This window comes from Carassius auratus, chromosome 50, assembly GCF_003368295.1.
Source record: "Carassius auratus strain Wakin chromosome 50, ASM336829v1, whole genome shotgun sequence".
Classification (NCBI taxonomy): domain Eukaryota; kingdom Metazoa; phylum Chordata; class Actinopteri; order Cypriniformes; family Cyprinidae; genus Carassius; species Carassius auratus.
Genome location: NC_039292.1, coordinates 17184299 through 17211646, shown reverse-complemented (window position 1 = coordinate 17211646; position 27348 = coordinate 17184299). Strand labels below are relative to the sequence as shown.

At 38.2% G+C, this 27348-nt stretch overlaps 1 protein-coding gene across 1 annotated transcript; it reads right to left on the bottom strand.

The window, feature by feature from the left end:
- Positions 1-297: 297 nt before the first annotated feature.
- Positions 298-25734, bottom strand: LOC113067196 (anoctamin-5-like). The gene is made up of 20 exons (XM_026239501.1): positions 25562-25734; positions 23448-23509; positions 14971-15075; positions 13970-14038; positions 13551-13835; positions 13318-13428; positions 13093-13208; positions 11286-11420; positions 10980-11085; positions 10812-10872; positions 9910-10061; positions 8181-8255; positions 6829-7057; positions 6306-6475; positions 6074-6171; positions 4165-4295; positions 3171-3376; positions 2696-2889; positions 2492-2597; positions 298-1175 (listed from the first exon to the last, which is right to left on the bottom strand). The coding sequence occupies exons 1-20, from the start codon at positions 25614-25616 to the stop codon at positions 939-941; spliced, it is 2703 nt and encodes a 900-aa protein (XP_026095286.1). The 5' UTR covers positions 25617-25734; the 3' UTR covers positions 298-938.
- Between the last annotated feature and the right edge of the window lie 1614 nt (positions 25735-27348).

Genomic DNA, 27348 nt, shown 5'->3' with positions numbered 1-27348 from the left:
TGTGCAGGTTTATACATCTATCTACTCAGTTTTAGCATATAACCTTTTTTTTTCTTTTTTCTTTTTTTTTTTTGCATACTATTTCCAGCAAATAAAAATAATCTAGTATTATAGGATGCTTAAAAAAAAAAAAAGCTGCATCAAGCTATGACACAATACTGGAAAATAATGTCAGCGGCAGTTTGTCTTAAATATTGTACAGTTTTAATCATAAAAGAAAATACATAAATGCCAGTATATAATAATAATAATAATAATAATAATAATAATAAAATTCTTTGTACAGTAATTCCTAATATACAGTAAAATATAAGTGTTTTAATATTTATGTGTTTTTTAATAATGTAAAATATGTCTGCGACGTTAAGGCATTTTAATCTTTGGTAGCTTAAAGGCATTCTAAGCAATAAAGTTTGTGTATGTTGACGCTGTGTGAAGGACACATTAATCTAAGCTTTCATTCAGAGTGAATCACACAAATCCTGAAATGACCCCTTTTATATTCGACCCAGTTTGGTTTCGGGCTGAAATCTAACCTTGACGTTTTTAACGGACATGTCAACAGCCAGACTTTCACACAGATCATAAACTGTCTGTTCTGTACGTCTGTAGTGTCTTACAGAGACATCAGCAGAGAACAACGTGAGAAAACCTACAGTAATTGTTCCTGAAGAGTAAAAGTGTCATTCTGCATGGATATAAATGTATATCTAAATACACATAGAAGATATTACACTTTATATCTCTTAGAGGTCACATGACTGAAAGTGAGGGGTCTGGGAGACATAATATGGGAGTGATTTGTCGAGGAGTTTCCCAAACAATGGACGTGGTGTGCAAAGATTATCCAACATATGATGAGACAGAGGACTGTTTTGAGACACAGGCCGAGTGAAAGCCGTGTAACTGGCTTCCTGGCACTAGTGTCGAGGCCTGTGTCAGGTCAGACAGTCCGAGGACACCTCCAGCTTCACTGAATTGCTGTCTGCCGCGGGAGATGTGCACGGCTCGATGTTAGGACCGTTCTGGTTCAGCTGGTTTTTGAGTTTTTCCAGCTCGTAGTTGTGCAGGTACTCTTGGATGAGGTAACGCTCGCGCTTCGTACGAGCTTCAATGTCTGACGGCACATCTGGGATCAACCACGCCACAAAGAGCTTCACCACAAACACCACATGCTGGAGAGAAGAAGAGTATCGGGATACAATATTGGTAACATAAATGTATTAGCCATGCCATTCAACAATCAAATTATTATAAGCTGACAAATCATAGAATGAATGAAGCAATGCATATTTAATTACATTTTTAATTGATATTTTATTACTTTTATTTTATAATTAGACTAAATCGCAATTAATTTGGCAGCAGGTAAGTGCCTAATGAGACCAATGTGACAGAATTGCAAATATTCACGTGTAGAGCATTTTAAATCATCAAAGTAATTTTTTTAATCAATCAGATAATATAATAAAAATACAATTAAAGACCATTTAAGTGTACTTAACTATGACTGTTTCTTAAAACACATTTTTTAAATACTCATTTAAATTAAATGTTTTATTTCTAAATCATTGTTTTGATCTTTGATCATGCTTTCATGCACACTTATTTTGTCATGTTGATAAAGCACATGTGAACTTGATTATTGCATTTATTATTATTATTATTATTACATTTAAAGTTAACATACTATAAATTACAACTAGTATTACAAATGTGTTATTATAAATATATTTTAAAATATGACATTGAAAGTCAACAGAAATGACACTGAAGTATGTTTTGGTTCATCATATAGGCTTGTCAGTATATTGAACCATAAGTGAAAATACAGATGTGAGCCTGGAGCAAAAAAAAAACAGTCTTAAGTTTCTGGGGTATATTTTTAGCAACAGACAAAAAATACACTGTATGGGTCAAAATTATAGATTTTTTTTTATGCCAAATATCGTTAGGATATTAGGTAAACATCATGTTCCATGAAGATATTTTGTAAATTTCCTACTGTAAATATACCAAAACATAATTTTTGATGAGTGATATGCAAATTCAAAGGTGATTTTCTCAGGATTTTTCTGCACCCTCAGATTCCAGATTTTCAAATAGTTGTATCTCGGCCAAATATTGTCAGATCCTAATAAAGCACACATCAATGGAAAGCTCATTCACCTTTCAGATTATGTATAAATATCAATTTTTAAAAAATTACACTTATGATTTATTTTGTTGTCCATGGTCACATTTAAAGACGTCTGTCATACTTAAGAGGGTCAAGTTCAGTTAAATGCATTTCTTTTAAATTTAAACTATAATCAATTTTCATTTAATTGCAATTAACACGCAAATAAGTGTTTGGAATCATTACATTCAGTTTGCGATTAAGTATTTTCCTTTGAAGTTTTTTATTTCATTAATAAGTACTCTTTTTAAAAATATGCAAAGGTGTAGTTATTTTTTAACCCAGGAATGAAGACAATTTAAGAGCTCGTACCTCCACGCTGATGATAAAGGCTAATTTGGCAGCGAGAATGTGCCAGAACTGCATGGTATAAGTGTACTGTTTCTCGTGTCCTGGAGGGTAGCGGTAGTCACGATACCTGCAGCATCCACACATCATTCATGTTTATTACACGCTTCTCAGCATTAGCACAGATCTATCATTGAAGAGATACAGCACAGGCTCACACAACAGTACCTGCACGTGGTGATGTTGGAGCTGTAGAACCAATCCGGGCTCTCGCCATCATCCGGACGGCTTTCCACTGGGATCTCGGAGATGTTGAAGACTGAAAGGCTGTTGTTGATGTATCCTACCATCGTGCTGTCCGAATACGCGTACTTATACACCAACCGAGGGATCATCTCAGACGTGAATGAGACAATGACAGCCTGAAGGACAAATAAATGATATTTAATGCTGTTTTATGACCTACTTTGATATTTCTGTTCACGGTATGCTTTATTACCAGTTATATAAGCAAATGAAAGCTGACAACAGACTGTATGAAAATAATATAATCAAGATGTAGGTGTACCAATGATTCTTTTAGATGGCTCTTGCTAATGAATCAGTCAAAATGACTCAGTTTGAATCATTCAACCAACTCTGATGTAGTCAAAGTGGATCCCGACTCATTATGAGTTTTGAGTTTACTCTCATACAGACTCACATTCGTGACCACTGAGAAAACGGCAATCATGTTGAGGATCTCGTCCCATGCGCCGATGCCCTGTGCTTTGGCTGCCACGGGCCGGCGGCACTGAGTGGTGAATTTCCAGGCGTCCACTCGCACTTCCAAGATATTATTCATCAGAGCCAGCAGAGGAGCCAGCGGGAAAGAGGCCACAAACAGAGTGATGAAGCCAAACTGGACAACTGCAAAACAAAGATGAGATAAAATGTTCCTCTACAGCGCTATCTGTCTGTACAGCTGAGATATTGCAAGCTGAAAGTTTATTCTTATAGAACTGTTGCTGTACGAAGCCTGGCTATTAACAAATCATTCAACGAACAGCAGATCATTACTTTGAAATTTGAGCTGTATTAATTGGGCACAAACTCAACAAGGATCTCAATTAGGGTGACAAATAAAAATGAACCAAAAGATTTCAATTGATAAAACAAAAAAAAGCACAATATTTGCTGAGAAAAGTCCTTCAATTAAGCAATGTAAAGGGTAAGTATATGGAATTACATTTGCTTTAATAAAAATGAATGTAACTTTATAAAACTGAACGTAACTTTTTCAGTAACGATCAAAAATATGCCATTACAAAAGAAGAAACACAATGAAAATGAAAAAAATTAACTCAGTCGCACACATTTAACTGGCTCTTCATATATGCTTCGTTCATATAAGATTAGTTTTCGCTAATCGTGGATTCTGAATGCATTGCCACAGATTTCGCTTATGCTTCGCAGTTTTTCGTTTGGTGTTTCGACACAAACTTCTTGTGGGGGCGGGGTTAACAGTGATCTACTCTGATTGGATAGTGAGATTTTGATGGACAGGTGCTCTCTGACCGGGAAGTACAGACGCCACTCAGTGGCGCGCATATTGGAGACATTTGTATACTGTATATACTAGTACCAATCATATAATTCTATGGTAATGTGGTTGAATATTTTTCAGCAGAGCTGTATTGTAGCTGTCGAATGCTCACCCATCTCCAGGTACTCGTAGAAGAGGCCGAGCTGACTGAAGCTCTGCAGGTCATGGTCCTGCTCCCAGCGGCTGTACAGACTCTCCGGGTTACTCCTGGCACTTCTGCTCACCCACCAGTTAATCATCCAGCTACACACACACACACACACACACACAGATCAAACACATCCACTGACAATAAATAAACATTGTTTACATCTCGTTTTATATCAATCAAAATAGACACTACATTAATAATATACCCTGGACATGCAACCAGGGTTCGTTCAGAACTTCGGTTTTCAAGCACTAAAATCAGAGATCTCGCTTATCAAACAATATCGTTATTATCTATTCTAGGGCTGTAGCTAATAATTGCTTTGGTAATCAAGTAATCTACTGATATGTAAACTTTATTAACTAATACTGAAGCAATAACAACCGGTTCAAGTAATTACAAGGATGTGCTGTTTTCTTTCATATCAAAGCATAAATACACGTAGAAACAGCGCATCCTTGTGGCGCGGAGGACACAGAAGAGCGTAGGCAGTTTGAGTGATGTGATACAGAAGAGACTGTTGACAAAGGAATTGTTGAATAAAGTTGTTATTTTTGTTTTCTTTGTGTACAAAAAGAGTTGTCGCCGCTTCATAACGTTACGGTTGAACCGCTGATGGCAGATGGACTATTCTGATGCTTTTCATACTTTCCCGGACCTTGACAGTGTAATTTACTTGGCAGTCTAAGGGACTGTCACAGGCCTCGTGGGTTTCATCCTAAAAATCTTAAATTCTCTTCCAATGACAAACAAAGCTGTTACGGGTTTTGCACGACATTGGGGTAAACCAGTGGTTTTCAACCTGTGGTCCGCGGCCCCCTAGTGGGTCGCGGTGGTATTGCAGGTGGGCCACCAATTATTTTCTGTTCATTTCCAGTCCATTCTAGGGCTGTGCGATTAAAAGAAAACGTCCTAAAATCACGATTTGAGCGTGCGCATATGCCTAACTCCAGGTTCACACACTGTCTGTGATGCGCCTTTTTTCTGAGCCAATGTTGACGGATCAGAGCATTCTCACTGCGGTAAAAGGCTAGAAATAAAAACGTGCAAAAATAATTCATGTCTAACACATGAGCATAGAGTGAATTTGTTAGTGAACAGGATGCAGTTTAAGTGAGAGGAGACACGTTTTAAGTGTGCACACTCTCTCCTCGCAAAGCAGCGTGTATCTGAGCAAGCACGACTGGTTTTGTGACAGAGCAAAGGAAATCTGCTGCGAACAGAGAGATTCGCACTCGTGCATTATTTTAATGTGCTTTCGCGTTATATTTATGCGCTCTCACTGCTGACCGCATACACAAACTGTATACACACTGCAAACACCTGAGGCACCGCTACAATTAATGAGCTCTATGAACAATGCATGGCAAAAAAGAAAAAAAAGTCGTTAAGATGTTACAACTTTTTGATAAAGCTCTGATTGGTTTTCTTTTGGAAATAGGTTTCAAATTAATCCTGAATGCATTTATGACTGTAAAAGCACAATTGCAAAATTGATCAAAAAAATCATGATAGTTTTTTTTTTTTTGTTCCATATCGCACAGCCCTAGTTTATTCAATAAATATAGTTTAAAATCTAGCTTCTGAGTGCTAAGTTATTAACCCAACAATAGCGGGGTCAGTTAATTTTTTTGAAGTGGGCCGCGCAAACATATGTGTTTGGTTGTGTGGGCCGCGAGTTGAAAAAGGTTGGGAACCACTGGGGTAAACGATTAATGACCACATTTTCATTTTGGGGTGGAGTATCCCTTTAAGTAGATTATGTATTATAACAAATACCAGAAGAGAGGCTAGTATGAACCCTGTGCAAACAAATAATGAGAGTTATGAATGACATCTTGTGTGATTACATCATTTCATATGGACTTACGGGATGAGAGCTTCCTGTACGTTCCCCCACACCTGTTTACCCGCCATCACGATCACTAACTGAGTGGTTAACTCGATCAAACAGCCGGCTGGCTCGCACTGCAAACACAATTATGATGTTCAGAAATAAACAATCAAACTGACCTACTAATGATCCATGGTTTAAACTGTACAATGATGGCATGGGGAAAAACTGTAAAACTTTAATCAGGTTCATGTGATCCCAGCTCTACCTCCTCATTTCTCCACTTGCCGAACATGTAGGAATAGTCTCCAGGGTACCCCACGAATTTTCCCTTGAAAAAGGCGACGTAGAAGCAAGAGGAATAGTAGTTGACAAACTGGAAGAGGAACATCTTCACCGTTAGCTTGTTCTCGTACTCCACATGGGTTTTGGGAACCTCTGTGCACAGAAGTATACCTGAATAAATCTTTACATTATGAAAATGCTTTATTTATTGACCAATATACAACCGTTTCTTTTCTTTTTTTTTTGTTTATTACAAGATATAGAAAACTGAATTAATTGACTGGAACAAATCAGAAATTAGAAAGTGCCAAGGTCAATAAATGCAATAAATAAAATAAAAGAATAGCTTTAAAATAAAACAACAACAACAATAATAATAATCTTTTAGTTTATTAATATTATTAGTTTTTTTTAGTTGTTCTATTTATTGAAATGTTGTGAATGTTTTTAAAGGTTTTAGGCTGGAAAAAGAGGCTGGGAGTCCGATGTACTTGCTAAAGACTCACCCATATCAGTGATCTTTATGGCTACATACTCGTACAGGAAGTTCAGGATCATGATGATGACGAAGTTGATGCAGGAAGCCGTGATGGATGTGGCGAACTGCGGCGTGATGAGGTTTCCAATCAAATCCAGCTTATCGGTGTGGCTGTCCTTCATGATGCTGGCGAACGCCGCAAACACCGACAGACGGTACACAATCACAGCGATTATACAGGCGATAATCAGAGAGATCTGGGTTTGGGGAGTGAGAGAGGTACACGTCACACACACACACACACACACACACACACTAACTAACTCACTGCAATTCGTATAACTACTCAATATACTACTCAATTATGCATGCAAATATATTATTAAACAAGAAAAACAAACCTATGAACTTGCAGTGCTTACTAGGACACGTCAAAACAGTGAAACGCTACATGATGCTGATAAAAACATGCATCCTCAGGCAAAATGTTCTGCAGCAAACTTACTTACTGATGTGTGATCCTGTGTCCATAAAGTCCTGAGACTTATCAACATTCAATATCAAGTCTTAGGCAGATTATGTAATAACTTATCTGCTATACAGTATTTTAATAATACAGTGTATATTAGCTCTGTTCCAAACTACAGGTGGAAGACCACTGCACAAAGGCAGACAATAAATATAATATAATATATAATTTAATACCCAACATGATACATAAAGGCTCCTCACACAAAGGAGATTTGATTCACATCTGATTTCAATTGTACTAATAGAAATGAAAGTACATAGTAAGTGCAAATATGAAGTAAACTGTGTACAGCTACATCATTTTCTAGATATATTTGGGTATTAAATAACACGCTAATGTATGATGTCCTAAACTGTCTTCTGTAGTCAGTTCACTAGCCGTTGGAACAGAGCTAACATATTCAGTGGTGTTAAAATATATTAACAAAATAAAAAAAGTGTTTGGTAGATTTCTAGTATTTGGTGTCTCCCTTTTTTGCTTTAATGACTCAAGCTAAACAAAATCAAGTTAAAAGCCGAAAAAATGCTTCAAAGTTTCAAAGAGCATTGAACAAATTTAATGGAAAGGTCCAGATTCTTAAATATGTCTTGTTCACAACGTGATAACATGTCTTATGTTTAAATATTTAATTAAATTTTGAATCCCAGTTTTTCAATGCTGTTTAGCAATATATGTGTGTGTCTGTGTGTGTGTGTGTCAGTGAACCTACTTTGAAACTGTAGACATTATAAGCTAATTATGATTTAATGTAATATGTGTGTGTGTGTGTGTGTGTATGTATGTGTATAAAATAAAATGAAAAATGTAATCATTATTTTGCTAAAAGTAGCAGACTGTTTGATGCTCACCCAGAAGAGGACGGTGGCGCCGGACAGGACTGAACGAGCACACTTGCTTGTTAGAGGTAAATAAGGCTCCATCTCCTACACAGCAAGCAAGCACAGCAGGGGTCATGAGCAAGCCCCAGCACACACCGGGGACAGGAGCCCTAAACTAGCACTGTCCTAGTGCTGTCAGTGTCTGCATGGCTCTGTACGAGGACTCTTCTCGTTTCTGACGAGTCATCTGCCATCTCTACAGTTTAGATGAATTCTACGACTAGTCTTTCAAAGCTGCGGTCACACTGCAAGCAGGCTGCTAATGCTACACACACTCTCACACACAGAAACTCATCTACAGTATGCTAGTCCTGAGCCTGCCTTACCCACAACACAACAGTGGCCCAGCACAGGATAAACCTGCCTGCTTTATCAGCTGGGCTCTGCTCTAGAAACCACTCCAGCTCCTACACGATACGAACACAGCCAAACAAACACGCACATTATCTAGTTTCTCAGTTGGCTGGTGGATAAATGAACCTTCACTACCTATTCACCTTCTGTTTGTGAAAATAACAACACCTAAAGTGTCTCTGCCACTTCATATTCTGCCCATTTTCTGTCATATTAATATATAGGAGTACCTAATATATTCATATCATGGATTGAAATCTGATTGAATATGTTTTTTTGAAAATTAACACTAGGTTCTTTAGATTTGTCACTTAAGGTAATGATATATTATGCAACTTTTTGAACAATGATGTTTGGGCGCGTTCCCGTTGAGAATGGGCATCTGGATACTTCGAAATGTTCCCCCGTTTATCATCACCTTTAAGGGCCGTTCACACATAACGAATCGCCGCAACTGAAAACCTGAGACTTCTGGTTGATCCACAGTTTTGGAACGGACACTGATGAGGGGTGCTGCGTGCAAAAGTTTTAATAATTGGTTGATACAGTGTGTGTTTATGTAGAAAAACAATGGAAGTGCATTGGAATGGAAAAATGCATTCTGTGTAGGGCTGCACAACTCTAAACTGCTCAATCTCAATCACATTTCTAAATCGCGATGGATGCCACAATTACATAATCATCCAAAGTCCACTTATGTTATTCTGCATGCAAGTTTTGTTTTTTTTTTGTTATCTTAAGGGTTTTTCCATTGTTTTAGTGTTAGTATAACATTATAATGCAATTCATATTTTTACTTTTTTATATAATTTAAAGAAGAAACCAATCCGATTACTTATCAGAAGAGTGTTTTCAGCTTGTTTATTTTCATATAAACATATGGCATGCCATTGCATCACACAATGGTATAAACATCATTTAATGTAAATTGTGATATTCGTAATTAATAATCGCAATTAACTTTTTAAGGGAATAATCGACAATTATGATTTCTGTCTTAAACGTGCAGCCCTAATTCTGTGTGAATGGCCCCTGACTGTTTTCGCATTTAATGAACTGTACGTGGCACTCACTACGTTCAGCTAATAAACACAGAAATGACGTCTTTCCAGCCACTTTCTTCAGGATGAATAACTTCATAAACAGAGGTGCACATAGTTTTTATCTACAATCATTACCTTCCGTGAAGGCAGCATTAGTTCCAACTCTAACTAAACTATGAAGTAAAGACTTTCTAAGACCAGTGATGAAGAACCTAGCTAGCGCTATATGATCAAAACTTGATATTATTTGCTTGAATATTGTAATGGTAAAAACCTCTGGGTCATTAGATATGCATGCGTACTTGCGTGACGTGGTTGAGTCGACGGTGGGTGCACTTGGACTCGTATTCGGGTCTGAGCTGCATCTGTTGCTGCTCTCCCTCCATGTCCACCAGATCCCACTCGTACTCCAGTCGAGCCTGACGCCGCTTCCAGAACTCCAGGAACAGAGTCACTGACACCGGAGGAAACCAACACTATAACCCTCTGTACTGCGCTAGTTTCTTGGAGAGTTAGCATGTGAGCAACTCTGGTTCCAGCGCCCTGAAGTCGGGGGTTTTTTGAATGGGTTTTTGGTTAAATCTCTGAAATGAGGTCTGTGTTTGACACAAGCTCAAGATATTTACACGTTTACTCTACAACTACATCAGTAATAAGCTCTTTTTTTCTGCACTGTTTCAAAGGCTAATGGTTTTTATCAAGGGAAGTGATGCTGACTTCTGAGTTGGCCTACAAAAAGACGTCTTTATTGCAGCTCTCTATTGAAACACTCCTTGATGCCCCTCTTTTGCATTATTTGCATATTACTATTTTTTATAAAGCATACTAAATATGCATAATTTAAAAGAGTTTTTATTGCAACCAGGTGTCATGACATACGAAATACAACGTTTGTTAAAAATTACTGACTGACAACATGAGCATTTTTATTAAAAGTTCAAGAACAAGCATCATCTTTTATCATTAAGGGGAGTCGGAGTAAAAGAGAATATTAAATATTTACCATATTTAGGAAAAATGTGAAAATGTGCGTTCATTTTCACCATGATCATAACAATTAAAACTACATCCCAACATTAACACATTCTCTTAAATTATGGCTCATCCCTATTTCCATTGACTGGTCAACTGACATTTTTTGTAAAAGTTTGATGTAAAGAATATAGACGCAGGCAACAAGTACAATTCGAGAACCAGTACTCACCCCATATCCCCATGAATATGGCAAAGAACACCGTCGCTGTGTTGTCGAACAGATACGATTGCTACAAGGCAATCAGACGCAGGTATAACGGTACATTAATAAGTACACAAAACACACTCCATAAGTAAATACATAGAGATGTACACGGACAGTAATTTTCTGACTCACCCATGAGGAGCTACAGGTCGTGATGAGCTTCCAGTAGCCACATTTCTTATCACAGAGAGGACACATGATAATCTGACCCCCGATGGTCTCATTACAGACCTCTTTACTGCAGAAGACAACACACATTGCTTCTGTGAACCCAGACTCAAAATCACTATACTTAACTCTAGCTGTATTTCACATGCCGTTGTGTTTTCTAAACGTCAGCGAGCAATTCATAATATATTACAACCGTTGCGTTCTCAGCGCTGCCACAAGGGGCACCAAAACCATCTTCTGTTTTCTATTTTCTAGTCTTCTCCTCACCTCCAAACGTTTTCGTCAAAGGTGGCCAAACCATAGATGAAACAGAGCAGACCAACAACTGCGGCATAGAGGAGCATCTCTGTGTAGAAACCCAGCCAAGCGAAGTAGATGGCGATCTTCTCTCCATAGTACTTCCTGTGGTACAGGAAACACATGAATCAAGGACACCTCCATCCACTCGCTCAAAGCGTCAGCAACATCTCACGATCTCTAGATTTAGTGATCATTTATTTATCAAGGAACCTCGACTTGATTTCTTCAACAAAAACCTATTACAGCCTATTTAAGTAACAAAAGTTATAATAAATATATTGCGGTGCTTTCAGTATGCTATTAAGTTCACTATACGTCAATAGACAAGATGTGATTATTCTTTGGCTTGCGAGTATGAGACTTGTTAAGAAAGACTTTATAGTGTTAATAAACTTAGCAACTTTACTTCATTTCAATAAATCGATTCATAACTCTGATTCAGTTAATTTTTCCATCATCACTCGAAAACTGTGTATTGCCGTTTTACATCTTTTAATGTAGATATTTTAGATATTTTATAATAATTTGTATTGTTATATTGGTGCATATTAATGAAAATTATTAAATATAATTCCAGGAGCTCATTTATTGAAAAATGTGTAAAAAAAACAAACAAACAAACTATATTTGAACTCTGCACACCATTATCACTGCAAAAACTGCTTTAATGATCACTGTCTGTAAATGTTCACACCACTGGTCCAATCAACCTATTAATGGTTAGTAGTTTAAAACTGTCACTCACATTTTTGAACATAGACTTTATAGTGCACGATCCAAACTTAAAGTGTTATAATTCATGTCTGAAAACATTTTGTAACATGATATTGATGGACTGTTTACATGGTAATGCAATGTCTGATTTTAAAATGGGTTTTAAAGGATGAATTTTGAGATTTTAAGTTTTCAGTCGATATATAATTTCTGATGATTTCTAAAATGTGATAGAGAAAAAGGTAACGAAGAAGCCTTTTTTAAACAAAGGTCAAAACTCCTGTTGTAATGTTGATTTTTGAGCGTGCACTCTTGTCATAAATTAATCTATTACTTTTCCTACATAATTTTTAACAAAAAACATATATGTAAAATATATGTTTGTAAAAAAAAGTGTAAAAAAAAAAGTGTAAAGAATTTAAAATCGTGAATTGTAAAAGGTAGTTTTTTCTCATGACATAAACGTACCTGGGTGCACATTTTAGCGAGATCTGAAATATGTACCAATAAGGACGTATCACTGCAGTTTCCAAAATGAATGAACACTAGAGGCAGTAAAACTCCTTTTATTCCTTTTCACACAAATTTACAGAGTTTCAATTAATAAAGCGTAATTTACGTAAAATTACTGGAAGAATATCATGTTGTGACTTCAAAACAATATTAATATGCTGGGAGATTTGAAAACTGATGCTTTAACATCACATTGGGTTTGTAGTAGGGCATAACTTTTAGCGACGGTCCTCGGATATTTTAATTCTGAACCGCCGCAATACGTACCAGAAGCAACATAATAAACACACAGCAATATGTAACTAGATTAACGTAATCAAAATGTGCCAGGGTTCACGTGTTAAACCTGTGTTTAAGCGCCACTCAGTGGACATTGCTCTTTGAAACTGATTCGAATAGTGTAGTGAGGTACGTAAAAATGGTCTTGCAGAAACATACCCAAAGGTATGTATTTTTATGAGACTTGTTTTTTTTTTTTTTTTTGCCAAACCTAAGCTCAAGGTAATTTTTTTTGTGTGTGTTTTTGAAAAAAGTTTGCTGGTCTCACCGTATGAGGTTGAGCGGCTGCTCCTTGTAAAAGCTGCTGAAACAACCCCAGTATTTATACAAGGCATAGCGTTCGCTCTCACAGTTCGGATCACGAGACCTGGTCCAGTACCTACACTACAAACACACATTAACCTTATAGTTTTTCATAGCACCACACCTTCTGAACAGAGAAACATCTAGGTTTATATCACTGAATGCACATCTTCCTCTGTTAAAGCCTTACGTCATGCAGAGGGAAGGCAGCTGTGTAAGTCCCGTTGTTCAGCAGCCTCTTGATGCCCTTCTTATCCTTGTCATCTTTACTGTACGGACATCGGGAGAGGATGTAATATACCTACACGGAGAAGAAAAGAAACCAAGGCTCCTCAGTAAAAGTTTAATAAGGTCATGCTGTAATGGAGGTTACTATCTTGTAAGAAGTTTACGTATTCTTGGCATTTCTGCTGGTTTTCTTACAATCCTGCTCCGTGTGGATGAAGGAAAGAAGGTGTCTTTGTCCTGGATGAGGAAGAAGTCGGGTTTGCTCTTGTCAAAGGTGGCGGTGAAGTAGTCTGGCTCCGGCTGCATCACGTGCTCGGGCAGACGGCAGGGCGCACAGAGCCAGCTCATGGGTGCGTCTTCTTTATCTGGAATATCACTGGCTTTAAAAGGCACTTTGATCTTCAGCACGTCTGCGTATGTTGCCAGCACTTCCCACGGGACGTGGATCTTCAGGAAGTACGTCTTCCCATCTTCAGACTCCTGGGAAGACAAACACCGGTGCATGACTCTCACTAATGCTGTGTCTTATAATAGAGATTATCATGAATGAACAATAACAGGTAAAAACGTGTAACATGAATGATGACATAACTCGGTGTCACAGTTTCACTCACAGATTTGTCCTCCGTCTCCAGCTCAAGTCCAATCTTCTGTAAGTTAGCCTCAAACTCCTTCCTTCGATCCTGCATGAAAGTTCAGTAACACATCTGACAATCGCCCGTTTGTGCTTCAGGTGCAGTACGTAGGACAAGAAGGGTTTCCGGTAAATATTTCTGACATGACAGACTGTAAAGCTGCAGGTGTGTGAACTGTGAAGTTTGTGTGAGTTCTGCTCAGTGCTGCTAAAGCACATACTTTATGAGTAACATGAATGTGGAAGTACATACACACACACACACACACACACACACACACACACACACAAGGGTTGTCAGCACAGGCCAAGTCTGGGGTTGGGGTACAGTGCTCAGTTTTCTTAAACTTTGCTTTTGTTTTGTTTGTTTGTTTGTTTGTTTGTTTGTTTGTTTGTTTGTTTGTTTGTTTGTTTTCCAGTTGGCTGTGCACAAGAATCACAACACAACTTTTAATCAACTTTTAACCTGACGTCACTGAAATGCATGCACCTGAGAGACTGTGAATAGATGTGAAACACACACCTCCAGGTTTCTTCGTCTTCAGAGACAGCTTTGTGTGTGTGTGTGTGTGTGTGTGTGTGTGTGTGTGTGTGTGTGTGTGTGTGAAGCAGTGTCAGTCAAGAGTAAAAAACAATGAGTTGAAAGAGAAAGGCAGTTTATTAATCATGTCAATTGAATCTGTGTGTCTCCTTGTTCACGGCCCATCTCTGAAGAGGACTCGCATGAGTGTGAGTTATATTTGCTAACGAGTTCTTACATAAGCTGACTCGATGCTAATTACCGATTCTAAGGTTAGGAAAAATTGTGTTGTAGTATGGTTTTTAGTCTATGAGTTAGTTATTTGTTTAGGCAAATCATATTTTTTTCCAAATCATCTCACAACTCACAGAAGGATGCCAAAAGTTATCATATGAATACAAAACTGTCAAACAGAAATGGTTATCAACTATAAAACCTGACTGGGGGGATGAGATACACACCTGTTTTTTTTCTCCATCCTTGTCTTCGATGTAAGACAGGACGAAATCTATCCTCCGCACGCCGTCTCTGAAGTTCACCGAGTCCTTGCTCTGCTGCTTCTCCACCTGCACACAAACATTTATTTGAACTAAGTCAAGCTTTTATGTGAAGAACTGAAGCTTCATGATGTTTTATAATAAAGCTATTGTTTAGCAATAAAGCTAATCTATTCATGATATAAAATGATAATGTATAAAATGCCATCATCTTAATGAAACACGACTGCGTGCTTGTTCAAACACTGTAATATTGTCTATATATATTGAAGGATTATTCATTTAATAAACGGTTAAATGGTAGAAATCCAGTCATTTCAATGGAATTGTTACCAAACTGGGAACCGTGAGTGGAAAGGTTTGCAGATTTTGCACTAGGTTTAAGTTGGTCTTGTAATTTTGCATGACTTCTGTATGAGCTGTGCTTCATGCATGGACATATTTTTACCTGTCAAATCTCTCTAATGTGACCGCACCTTTACTCAAATCATCATGCATTTGTGTCTTAAGGACTTTTAATGTTCAACAGAGCTCATGCATTCATTACAGACTAAAAGCCTGTTCACAACAAGAATTATCAAATATGATTATGTATATAAATATAACCCTAACCCTATATTTGAATCTGTGAAGCTCAACTAAATCCATTTTTTAAACAGAAAATATATTTAGTTTCAAGTTTCATATACCAAAATGTTAAAAAGTCTAAGAGTAGGCTGGATTTAGGCTAAATGCCACTGTGGATATAAACAGTTGTGGTCAAGCTTTTTATGATACTTTACAGTCTCTGCAGAATATTAATTATTTTACCTAAATATCCTAAATACAGATAATTAAACAAGATATTTCACATGAAAGACGTTTACATTCAGTCCACAAGAGAAAATATAGTTGAATTTATAAAAATTACCCTGTTCAAAAGTTTACATAAGCTTGATTCTTGTTGTTACCTGAATGATATTATTTTATGATATTATTGTTTATTATTATGGTATTATTTATTTAGATTTTTTGATAGTTATTCAAAAGTCCATGGTTTGTCCTGAACAGTTAAACCGCCCGCTGTCCTTCAGAAAAATCCTTTTCAAGTCCCACAAATCTTTGGTTTTCCAGCATCTTTTACGTATTTGGACCCTTTACTACAAAGACAGTATGATTTTGAGATCCATCTGTTCATTAAAGACAACTGAGGGAATCTATTTTAAACAGTCCCTGATGCTCCAGAATGAAAAATGATGCATTAAGAGCCTGGAGGTGAAAACTTTTTTCATATAGTTGTATGGGGTAACAAACGGTCGCCGTTATCATGAAAAAGTCAATGGGAACAAGAAAGCGTTTGGTTACCCCCATTCTTGAAAATATCCTTCATGTTCAACAGTAGAAAGAACAACTTGAGGATGAGTAAATAATGACCCCAAAACCCGAACTTTTAACGATAACCCAAACACAAACATTTATTATTTCAGTATATATTTATGTTATATTTGAAGTTTTATCATGTTCTGTAAACATCTAGGGACAGTTCTGTCCATAAACTACAGCCAAACACCTTCACTAAACCTCGTCATTCAGCTCAGTTGTGTGCAACCCCAGTTCAAATCCCAGAAGTTGGGTCTTTCCAATCCCATCCCACTCTTTCTCTTCCACGTTGCTTCATGTTTAGTCTCCATTATACTAGTGGCAAGAATGGCAAATATAATCTTAAATGTAATACTTAATAATAAGGTAGAAGAAGCATGAAATGGCAGCTCCTTAACTCTCTTCCTCTTCTACAGTTCAGACTCAGAGTAATGAGTTATACAGCACTTTGTTTGCTGCTCCACCTGCTGTTCAGGACAGTCTCTCAATCCAAACAAATACAACACATCTTCAACACCAGGCAAGTGTCTTGAACATCTTTCTTAACCCCTATTTTAATCACAGTTTACAGTCTATAGGTGCAAGACAGCACTGAGCTCAGATCAGCCCCGAGAGAGGCACATTCACCCTTAATAACACTGGCCAAAGCTACACAACTCAGAGCCAGGAAAACACCTCTGAGCAGTCTGCAGCTGATCTCTAGCAACTAAAAATAACTTACATACAATGCATAGTACAAACAAATGCAGCGGTGAACACCCAGGACGAAAAACACCCCTACATGCTCACGCGGCCACGTCCAGGGATGTGACCAAGCCAAACAACATTTCTCTGAGGTTTAACTGGCAAACACTACAGGCCATTCCTACAAACAAAACCTCCAGAAGAATACAAGAAGCCTACGGCTCACATTTTCTTACTAAAGAACACAGCTAAGGAATACACACACCGACATCCATTAGTTACCATTAACCATCCATAGTAATGTCTGGACCCCTAAATATTAAATTAACCAGAGATCATCCTCTGTTATTCCTCAAACAGCAGACGGGATATGGAAGGAAAAGAGAGAAATGGTGAAAAAAGAAAGACTACCTCCAGTGTGTCTATCAAGAGCTGCATAATTCAAGATTGTGGGAGTCTCCAGAGACAGAGACCACCTCCCTTCATACCAGACCAGCTAACCGGACACATACACACACACACACACACACACGCTCTCTAGAGCAGCCCTACTTTTTTACACCTTTTTTAAATGTTTTGGACTTCAGCAATAATTCACTGATTGTCTTCTTTAAATGTTCGCCAATTTTAGGTCTGTATTCCAAATCTAATGTGTAGGAAATGTGCTTAATGGATACACATGGTCTGTCTTCTTTGTGGATGCAAGTGTTGTTGTTAGGGTGTTGATATGTGGTTGCTAAGGTCATTTGCGTGTTTAGGTCAATGTTTTGTGTTTACTATGATGCTCTGGGTGATGTTATGTGGTTGATGACATCGCTGGGGACTGCAGGTAGTTGCCAGGGTGTTGCTTTGTGTTTGGGAGCTGAATAGTGAAACTGTAATGTCTTTGTTTGTTTGTTTGTTTTCAGCATGTTTTAAGCTACAGTATGTTCCAGTTAAAGCACTGAAAGGTGACTGTCATTGAGTTTTTGTGTGGTTACAAAGGAGTTATGGGTGTTTATTAGCACCTTGTTATGTTATTGCAAGGGTGATTGCGATGTGGTTGCTAAGGTATTTGAGCAATATAATGCTTTATTTTGTGGTTAAAGAGCCCACATTCAAGGCTATGATATGCTAAATGTTAATCAAATTGGCATGATCAATTAAGTCAGTAAAATGGACAGAACAGTCAAATTTAGGTAAACAAACCTATTAAGCTGATCTATGAACACAATGAGCTGTGCAATAAAATTTTCCACATCGATGCTATCTCTACTGTCATTTGCATGTCAAGCGAAATATTCATTTGCAGATCGTGACATTTTCAAAAGCACCTGACCTCAGCATCAGAGAGTCACAGTGGCATGTAAATAATAAGGCCTGAATCTGATTCACTCTATCTAACATCTGTTTCATACGTTTCCAATATCTTTTTATCCAACTTCTGGCATCATTTACTCACTCGCATCATGTTCTTCACTATGAGTACTATACTTTCTTAATGCCGTGGTGTAAATGAATGATGGCTGAAATATATTGTTTGAGTGAACTGTCCCTTTAAAAGTGATGTAGCCCGATCCCTTTGTAAACAGATCTCACTGGCACACACATAAATACTCTTCTGTGCAAGAGTGCAATTAACATCCTTCTGTCTCTCTAGTGTGAGCAGGATCTGTTTGACCTGGCAGATGGTTGCTGTTCTTTCACTACAGGTCTCTCCCTCTTTCATTTCCTGTAATTACAAGTTGGAGATGATGCATACGCATATGAATGCATATGAACATATGTTAAAAAAAGCAGGCAATAACTATGGGGACTAGGTGGAAGTCATGGCCTAATTATTAGAGTTTAGACTTGTAACCCAAAGGTTACGAGTTCGAGTCTCAGGCCGGCAGGAATTGTATGTGTAGGGAGTGAATGCACAGAACTCTCTCTACCCTCAGTACCACTAATAAGATGCCCTTGAGCAAGGGACTGAACCCTCAAATGTAGTGTGATGAGCATCCCGAGTCCACATCAGCATTGCCCTGGTAACTCACGAGGAGCGCCAAATATAAACTGTAGATAAAACTATACAATAAGGGAATGTAATAAAGACATATAATAAAATTAAAAATTAAATTAAATAAAGCAGCGCAAGGCACATGGCAGATAGAGTGCAACTCAGTGAAGTGAACAAACAGTGCAGATAAAAGACTTTTAGTGCAAAAAAGAAGCTTGTTTGGTCTGATTAAATTGACAAAGGGCTCAAGAGCAGTTATTTTATTTAACTGACTGATGAGGTAGTGGAATGACATCAGTTCCATGTTGAATGAGGTAGTAAGCAGGTGGGGGGGGGGGTGGAAGGACCTTGGGATGTGAGATCTGGCGGGGGGGCTCATAGTTCAGTGGTGCCTGGGGCAAAAGAGGGATGGGGGGGCAAGTTTGGGAGTGAGTTCAGCTTCCTGACAGCCTGGTTGATGAAGCTGTCCTTCAGTCTGCTGGTCCTGGCCTGGAGACTCTGCAGTCTCCTCCCTGATGGCAGCAGACTGAAGAAGCTGTGTGATGGGTGGGTGGGATCACCTGTGATGCAGAGGGCTTTACGAGTGAGATGGGTCCCAGCCACATTCCAGCGTATGATGGACATCGTGCTGCGACCCCACCAGGCATATGCTCCGGCATACCTGGACGACGTGGTCATCCATTCCAAGTGCTGGCAAGACCACCTGGACTGTCTGCGGAGGGTGCTGATGGAGCTGCGTAGGGCTGGGCTCACTGCCAACCCCCAGAAATGTCACTTGGGCCTGACCGAGGCGAAGTACCTGGGCTTCCAAGTCGGAAGGGGCCTCATCTGACCACAAGAGAAGAAAGTCGAGGCAGTGCGATCTGCACCGAACCCCAGCACAAAGTCCCAGGTACGACCTTTTTGGGGTTGGCAGGGTACTGCTGTTTTATCCCTAACTTCTCCTCATAAGCTTCCCCCCGACAGACCTGACCAGGAAGGGGCAGCTGGAAAAGGTGTGCTGGACACCTGGAGCGGAGGAGGCATTTATAAAGGTGAAGATGGCGCTCACCTCTGAGCCAGTCCTGCGAGCCCCGGACTTCAGCTGCCCCTTCCTGCTGCACACGGATGCTTCCGATGCAGGACTGGGGGCCGTCCTGTCTCAAGTTCAGGAGGGTGAGGAGCATCGCTTCCTATACATCAGCAGCAAGTTGACCCTGGCTATGCCACCATCGAGAATGAAGCTCTGGCCATCAAGTGGGCATCCCAAGTCCACATCAGCATTGCCCTGGTAACTCACGAGCACCTCGGCACGCCAAACCACCGTCATCACCCACTCTCCGGGGTTTTCATTTGAGTTTTGCCCTTGCGTGTTCCTTCCACCCTGCGACAGTAGTTATTTAGAGACTGTTTCTCATGTGTCTACTAATCTGTAATGTTAAAAAATTGCTTTTATCGGCCAATACCGATTATTGTAAGATACATCAGTGGGTCTCTTAATGTTAATCATTGCAAAATATTCAAGAGGCTTCAGTGCCTATCCATGCAAACAATTAAAAATGTGTTTTTTTTTTCATGATATGGCCCCTTTAAGACACATTTTAAACTAATACTCCCTTCTCACACTTCTAAAGCTGGTGAGGTGCTGCTGTGGTTCAGTGTGTTCTCTCTCACACTGCTCACAGACAATCACTAAAGAATGACTCGAGCAAACAGACACAAGACTCAACATACTGAACCAACAGGAAGAGACAGAGAACAGAGACAGAGAGAAGAAAAAAGGCGAGAGTCACTGAGTGCGCTTATCAAGATTCACTGTGTTTTGATGTAATTAAATTGAAATTTAAAACCATAAAATCATTAAAGGCCAAGGAGAGGGTTGAGAAGGATGGTGGACAGATAACAGGAAATGTTCAGTCTCAACTCAACGTCTTTCATCGGAGGAGACTGAGAGGAATTTGAGAAGGGGGAAAGATCAGCAGAGTAGTTCACCCCAAAATTTAAATTCAATAAATATTTACGCACACATAAATATAAATTCAAAACCGCTATGCTTTTATTTTCTCCATGGAACACAAATGCAGAAATTCTGAAGAATGTTCACTCTGCTCATTTCCATACAATGAAAGTGAATGAAGAACAGTGAATGATGGTTGGTTGAGTCCAAAAATAGCAAAAAAGAACCATAGAAGTATCATAAAAACTTAGTAAGCTTGACTCATATTCAAGTCTTCTGAAGCCTTAAGACAGCTTTTTGATAAACTGGTCAAAATATAAATAATTATTCATGTTACTATGAAAATCCTCTTCTCTGCCACAACTCTAAAATCTCCTTCATGCATGCATAGATTTAAAGTCAACACGTTATGATCAGTTATGAGACATATGAGACCAGAGTGTTAGGTATCATGATGTGCCGAGTCTGAATAGGTGAACGTATGAATGAAGATTAGTGAGCAATGGAAGAGGAGACACATCTTGAAGTCATGTGGACCTTGAGATACTTTATGTTGCCATTTTTTCCGTGTAAGAACCACAATCCCAATGCATTTTCACGTTATGCAAAACAGCAGCATGAACATTGTGTGCCGCTTCATATGATTCGATGAAGTTTTACAACATGTGGATGAGCAAGTTAATGCTCATATTTGGATGAACTAAGCCATCAAAAGTAAGATCTGAAAGCAACATTTATCAAACTGCAACTATAAAACTGTAAACCAGATTATCAAAACTGCAGTGACAGGGGAAGCTCTTTGGGAACACGTACACCTTATTTTTCATATGCAAACTAATGGGCATGTATGGGGAATGGTGAGCAGATTTGAATGGTAGAGCAAACATGTCTTGACAAACATAACCTGATCATTGAGCATCAATATGAGCTGATAAAGTATATGTGGATATTGATGAGTTTCCAGGCACTGTGTGTCTTGTGCATGCAACAAACAGCTCTTTATTAACGCATTGTCCTTTGATAACGCACACTTTGTTCACGGGACATTTATAAATGATTTTCTTTAAAAACCACTCTATTGAATCACAGCATGTCTAATTATCTATTCGTTTCAACAATGCTATATGATGATTAAATAATGCACAACTAACTTGTAAACTCATAACCTGCTATATGACACCTGCTTCTGATTTCTGTTGATCGGGATGTACAACAACTGCAAAAATGATTAGATTATAAACGATGCTAGCGTGTTACTCATGGGTTTTAAAATAGAGGAGGCACACTAATTGTATTGGATTGGGATCCCTGCTGATTATTATTTGCTTAACCACTTTAAAATGGCTTTTTTGGTGTCTTTTAGTCAGAAAGCGTAAAGAAAACGACACACATACAGCAAGATAATATGATATCCCTTACCTGGTCTGTCACTTGAAGCAAACATCCATCCCTTCTCAAATTCTGTCTTAAAAGAGAGCTGCCATGTTTTATTAACATAAAGTAAGTCTATGGGATTTGTTCACCTCTTAATGAGATGGTTGAGCCACAGAGCATGAGGTATTTCCCTGCTAAAACACCAGCTTTGCTGTTCATCTTGTGTTTAGGATGCTGGTCTTCCCAGCAGGCTTCTTAACCAGCAAGTGTTGCCACATATTTCAGTATTCGGTATCAATACAAGTGAAAACCCACGGTTCTCTGTACCAGTTTTGGTAAAACAAAGCAAAACACAAAAACATGCTTATTAAAAAAATCCCTTTCACTCTATTTGTGTAGGCATATATGCAAAGGAGGCACTCGTAGAGTGGGTGAGAGAGGTTTCTCGGTATGGCTGTAATCAAATAAGCACTGAGCCAGAGCTCACAAACGCTGCTCAGGCATAACAGGACAGATGAAATAAAAATGACTTCCATCATTTTCTGAAGACAGCCGGTTTCCTTCAGACATACAGTGATATAAAAACATCCGCACTGGGTTTCGACTTTGACACACACAGTGCTCATGTCTATACAAGGAAGTCAAAACCTTTCGGAAAATATATTTGTGGCGGTCAGTTTTGATATTGTTGCAGATCACCACAAATACATCAGTGTATGGGACACTCAATGAAACGTACTCTTTCATTTGATCTGGGTGTCTGTCTTTAAAGTGTTTTATTAGTTTGGTGTTTCCTCTTTTGATGTTGCCATATCACCATATTACCATAACACTTTCATTTTTTAGTACCGACTTGGTTTCGAAGTACCGGGTCTTTGGACAACACTACCATTAAGATATCCCTGCTGATTCAAGTGTTGGCCATGAAGACCATGCTGGTTGACTAGATTATTTAGAGGTAAACAGCAACCACTAGTCAAACCACCACGAAACCACCACTAACCAGCATAACACAGTCTGGAAAGACATGGGATTCATCTTGGTCTTTTCATCAAATTATTCAGCTCAGAAACTGAGGAGGACTTGAACTGGTGTAAGAGTTTTTACCTCTTCATCTTCAGGCTGAAGAGTCTCCTTATCCAGACTGGCATGGAAGCCACTGTTTTCTTCTGGAACACAAACATTACAAAATAAGGAGTATTAATAAATATTCATTTGAAAAATAAAATCAATTTTCAGGTTGTTTCTTCAAAAAAAATTTGCTGTTGTAAAAATCAATGTAAATTCCTTCTGATAAAACCATATGAACGGTTCCAACAACTATCAATTCGTCTCACTTTTGGGGATAAATTTGGCTGAAGGTCTAGACTGTCTGAACTGACATGCTGACTCTGATACAATAAAACCTTGTTTAGCTGCTCCTCACACTAAACCAAATAATAGTTATCATCAAATGAACACATAAGAAGCCAGATCTATTAAACAGATTTATTAAACATTTATCATGATACAGTATAAAACTATTTAATAATTTACGATCATAATAATAATAATAATCAAATATTTAAATGCAAATGTTCCAGAAACCAAATGTACCATGACCTGAACCCAAATGAAGATGGATGAGAACAGGAACCGTGTGAATGCAAAAATAACTTAATCCTTCTCTTCAGTTAAAGATTTTACTTGTATAAAGGTCGACTATCTGAAAATGTAATGTTTGTATCTATGTCTGTTATGCTGCTGTGTGTTATAACTAGTGTGTCTATGTGTGTTATATGCACTTAACCTGGGGTAAAAGCAGGGTTTAGAGAGATGATAACCCCAGGTTAAGTGCATATATATATATATAATCAGTATGACAATGAACCTTGTTTTTGGTGCTTTGCTGATATTTTTATGGGCAAAAACTAAATTTTATCATTGAAATACTGATAGCTTGTGATGAAAAGCGATGAGATCTTTATAAGAGTATAGCAGAATAGATGCATAAAATGCATTTAAACAAAAGTTGTCACTCTATATCTCACAATATGTCTTAGTAAAATATCTAAAAACTTAGTTTTATGAGCCAAGCTCTGTTTCAAATCATACAATGCAATGCAATACAATGACGACTGAGAGATGTACAAATACATGTAAGGATAAAGTAAACATAATTTGCTGCTGACCATTAAATATGAGTTGTGTAATATACATATGCTCTCTTCCACTCTCAATACTGATGACTGAAGAGCCCTGATAAGCTGATGAAAGCCTTTATTATCTCTTCTACATTTATGCTTTCCACGTTAGTTAACATGCACTGTTTCACTGCCATTTGACCCATAACGAACTTTGTAAGTAATGCAAATACCATTTTGAAATGAAAGTTTTTATGTTTCTGTTTGTTTGCGTTTGATATAAATGTCTAACCACGAATTGTTGCATGCTTCATGTTCATAGTTTGCTGTGTCTGCAAGCGTTCTCACTTCCAGTTTCACTCCCTGTCCCTAGAATAGCCTCTAGATGACTTGTTTTGTGGCAGCGGTCAAGAAAAAAAAAAGCTCTTTACTAGCTGATCAAAACTGGATTGAGGAACTCTGTCCTAAAATATGTCAATCAAAATTAAGTGAATCTTTATTGCTTTGCAAAATAATAATAAATAATAATAATAATTGTTAGCTTCATTTTAAATGGCTTGTTTGAAAGCTCACTGTCACATTCGTAGACTACAGCTACACACAGTTATAAACAGCAGAGATTGTTCATCTGAAAGTGTGCAGATAAAACTGGTTTCTGTAAAAAGCTATGATCAGCTGCCCTTACTCTGAAACAGATTTTCATAAAGTAACACAAGAACAGCTTTGTATATTCTTAGTAATGTTTCAAGATCAGATTTCTTAATGAATGATAATAGCGTCTACTTTTCATCTTACAAGATATCAATCTTTGTATTTTTTGCTGTTTACAAGAAGAAACAGTGCTAGGAAAGTTTTTTTGTCCACATACTGTAAACTTCTTTTAACGAGCACAAATTATTTAGTAAAACATATAAATAAAATACCTTGTTTAAAGTTTGTTAAAACATTATTGTTAGGCTAAATGTACTACAGTAAACAAGTTGAAAAACATAATTTGAATAAGAGAAATGACAAACAAATGTTTTAGCTAACTTTTGAACGAAACTGACCATAAATGTGTGTGTATATGTTTAAACATCGCGTGCTGAAGACACTTACCGCCAGTTGGGTCCATTTCTATAAGCGTCTCAATACTCGTCTTTCCTCGACTCATTTTAATCAAGTGTCTGATATATATATGAAATGTGGATTTGTTATAGTGACCCTATGTCTGCCCGTCCACTCCTCTCTCAGAGGGTCAGATCTGTCCACTCCGGTCCGGTGTGTCTCGGGTCTCCGATGGCGATCCCTGTGGCTATGGGAATCCCTCCCATAATATGTATAACCACAGGCTTCACAATAGGATATTTAAATAAAGACGTCAGCATAGACTAATCAGAACTGCTGCTCTTTTGCGTAGGAAGGCTGCAAAGTGACGTCACCGGGGTCTATTTGAAATTCATGAGCCAAAGCTTCACTCTCTTGACGCAATTTTGTCGGCACACTACAAAGGGATGTAGCCTACATCATTTTTATTTCTTAATCTTTTTAATTTCATCGAACTTGAAGAACAGATTAATAAATGAAACTCCTTATTTTATTATTATTATTTTATTTCAGTGGAATATTAGCATAGGCGTCTTCAGTCTTAAAAGCTGACTTCAAAGTACAAATACAATATGGTGTCATGTAGCTCAGAATTGATTATTTATTTATTTAAAACATGATGACTATTTACTTTAGGTTTATGGATATGGTTTGGTTTAAGGTTAATCCTAACTTTTTTATTTACGCTGAAATGGATCTCAGTAGATATTTTACAGTCTCTGCACTGGCTGCCTATTAAGTCCCGTATCAGTTACAAATTATCATTACTTACCTATGAGGCCCTAAATGGTTTAGCTCCTGCTTACTTAACTAGCCTTCTACCACGTTACAACCCATCACGCACCCTAAGGTCACAAAACGCTGGACTTTAGGTCGTTCCTAGGATAGCAAAGTCCACTAAAGGAGGTAGAGCTTTCTCACATTTGGCTCCCAAACTCTGGAATAGCCTTCCTGATAATGTTCGGGGTTCAGACACACTCTCTCTGTTTAAATCTAGATTAAAAACGCATCTCTTTCGCCAAGCATTCGAATAATGTATCTTTTAAATTGTGAGTGTAGTTGCATCTGATCAAAGGTGCTTTTTTATTCATTAGCTTGGGTTAAACTAATTTTACTTTGTTGGATCAGCAGCTATGCTAATGATGTCTGGATTTTGTTTCTATGTTTCGCCACGGGATTTACATCCCGTGGTAACTAGGATTTAAACAAGCTCCAGTCTGAATCCAGAAAACCTGAGAAGAGATGATGCTGACCCTCAGAGGACCCCAGATGATGCTACCTTGAATCAACAAACAGAACTAACAATTATTGCTAAATGTGTGACTGAATCATATAATAACTTAATAATATTGATAGTTCATCGTCTAGCTGACTACGTCTGTCACATCCACACAAGGAGAGGAGAAGACGGGTAAGTATTTTCGTGAAGCTTTATTAACATAGGACTTCAACAGAGCTGGTAAGTGTGGTCACAGACGGTGAATCTTCAAGCACTGATCAATAGGTGAATTCAAGCACAAAGCTAGGCCGGACAACAAAGAGTCACTTCCCTTAATCGCTGTGTCTGAATCTCCACAGAGTCACAATACGGTCCACAAGGAGCAGGCAGAAGATCCACAAAGAGTGTCCATGCAATCTTGATTCCAGCCGGTGAGTGAATGAGTGAGGTGAGTATTTAAAGGTGTGGTAATTGCTGGTGCAGGTGCAGGTAATTAGTATTCAGGTGACGGTTCACGTGAGCGGTGCATGGGAGATTGAGTGGATGGTGACTGGCAATGGTGACTGGGGCTGAGGGAACG

Excerpts from the sequence above, each read along its gene's own strand:
- LOC113067196 (XM_026239501.1), bottom strand. The coding sequence starts at position 25,616 with ATGAGTCGAGGAAAGACGAGTATTGAGACGCTTATAGAAATGGACCCA. Across the intron at positions 11,421-13,092 it reads CAGCCGCTCAACCTCATACG|GAAGTACTATGGAGAGAAGA; the intron begins GTGAGACCAGCA and ends CCTGTACCACAG. Across the intron at positions 10,062-10,811 it reads CATATTCATGGGGATATGGG|TGACTCTGTTCCTGGAGTTC; the intron begins GTGAGTACTGGT and ends CTCCGGTGTCAG.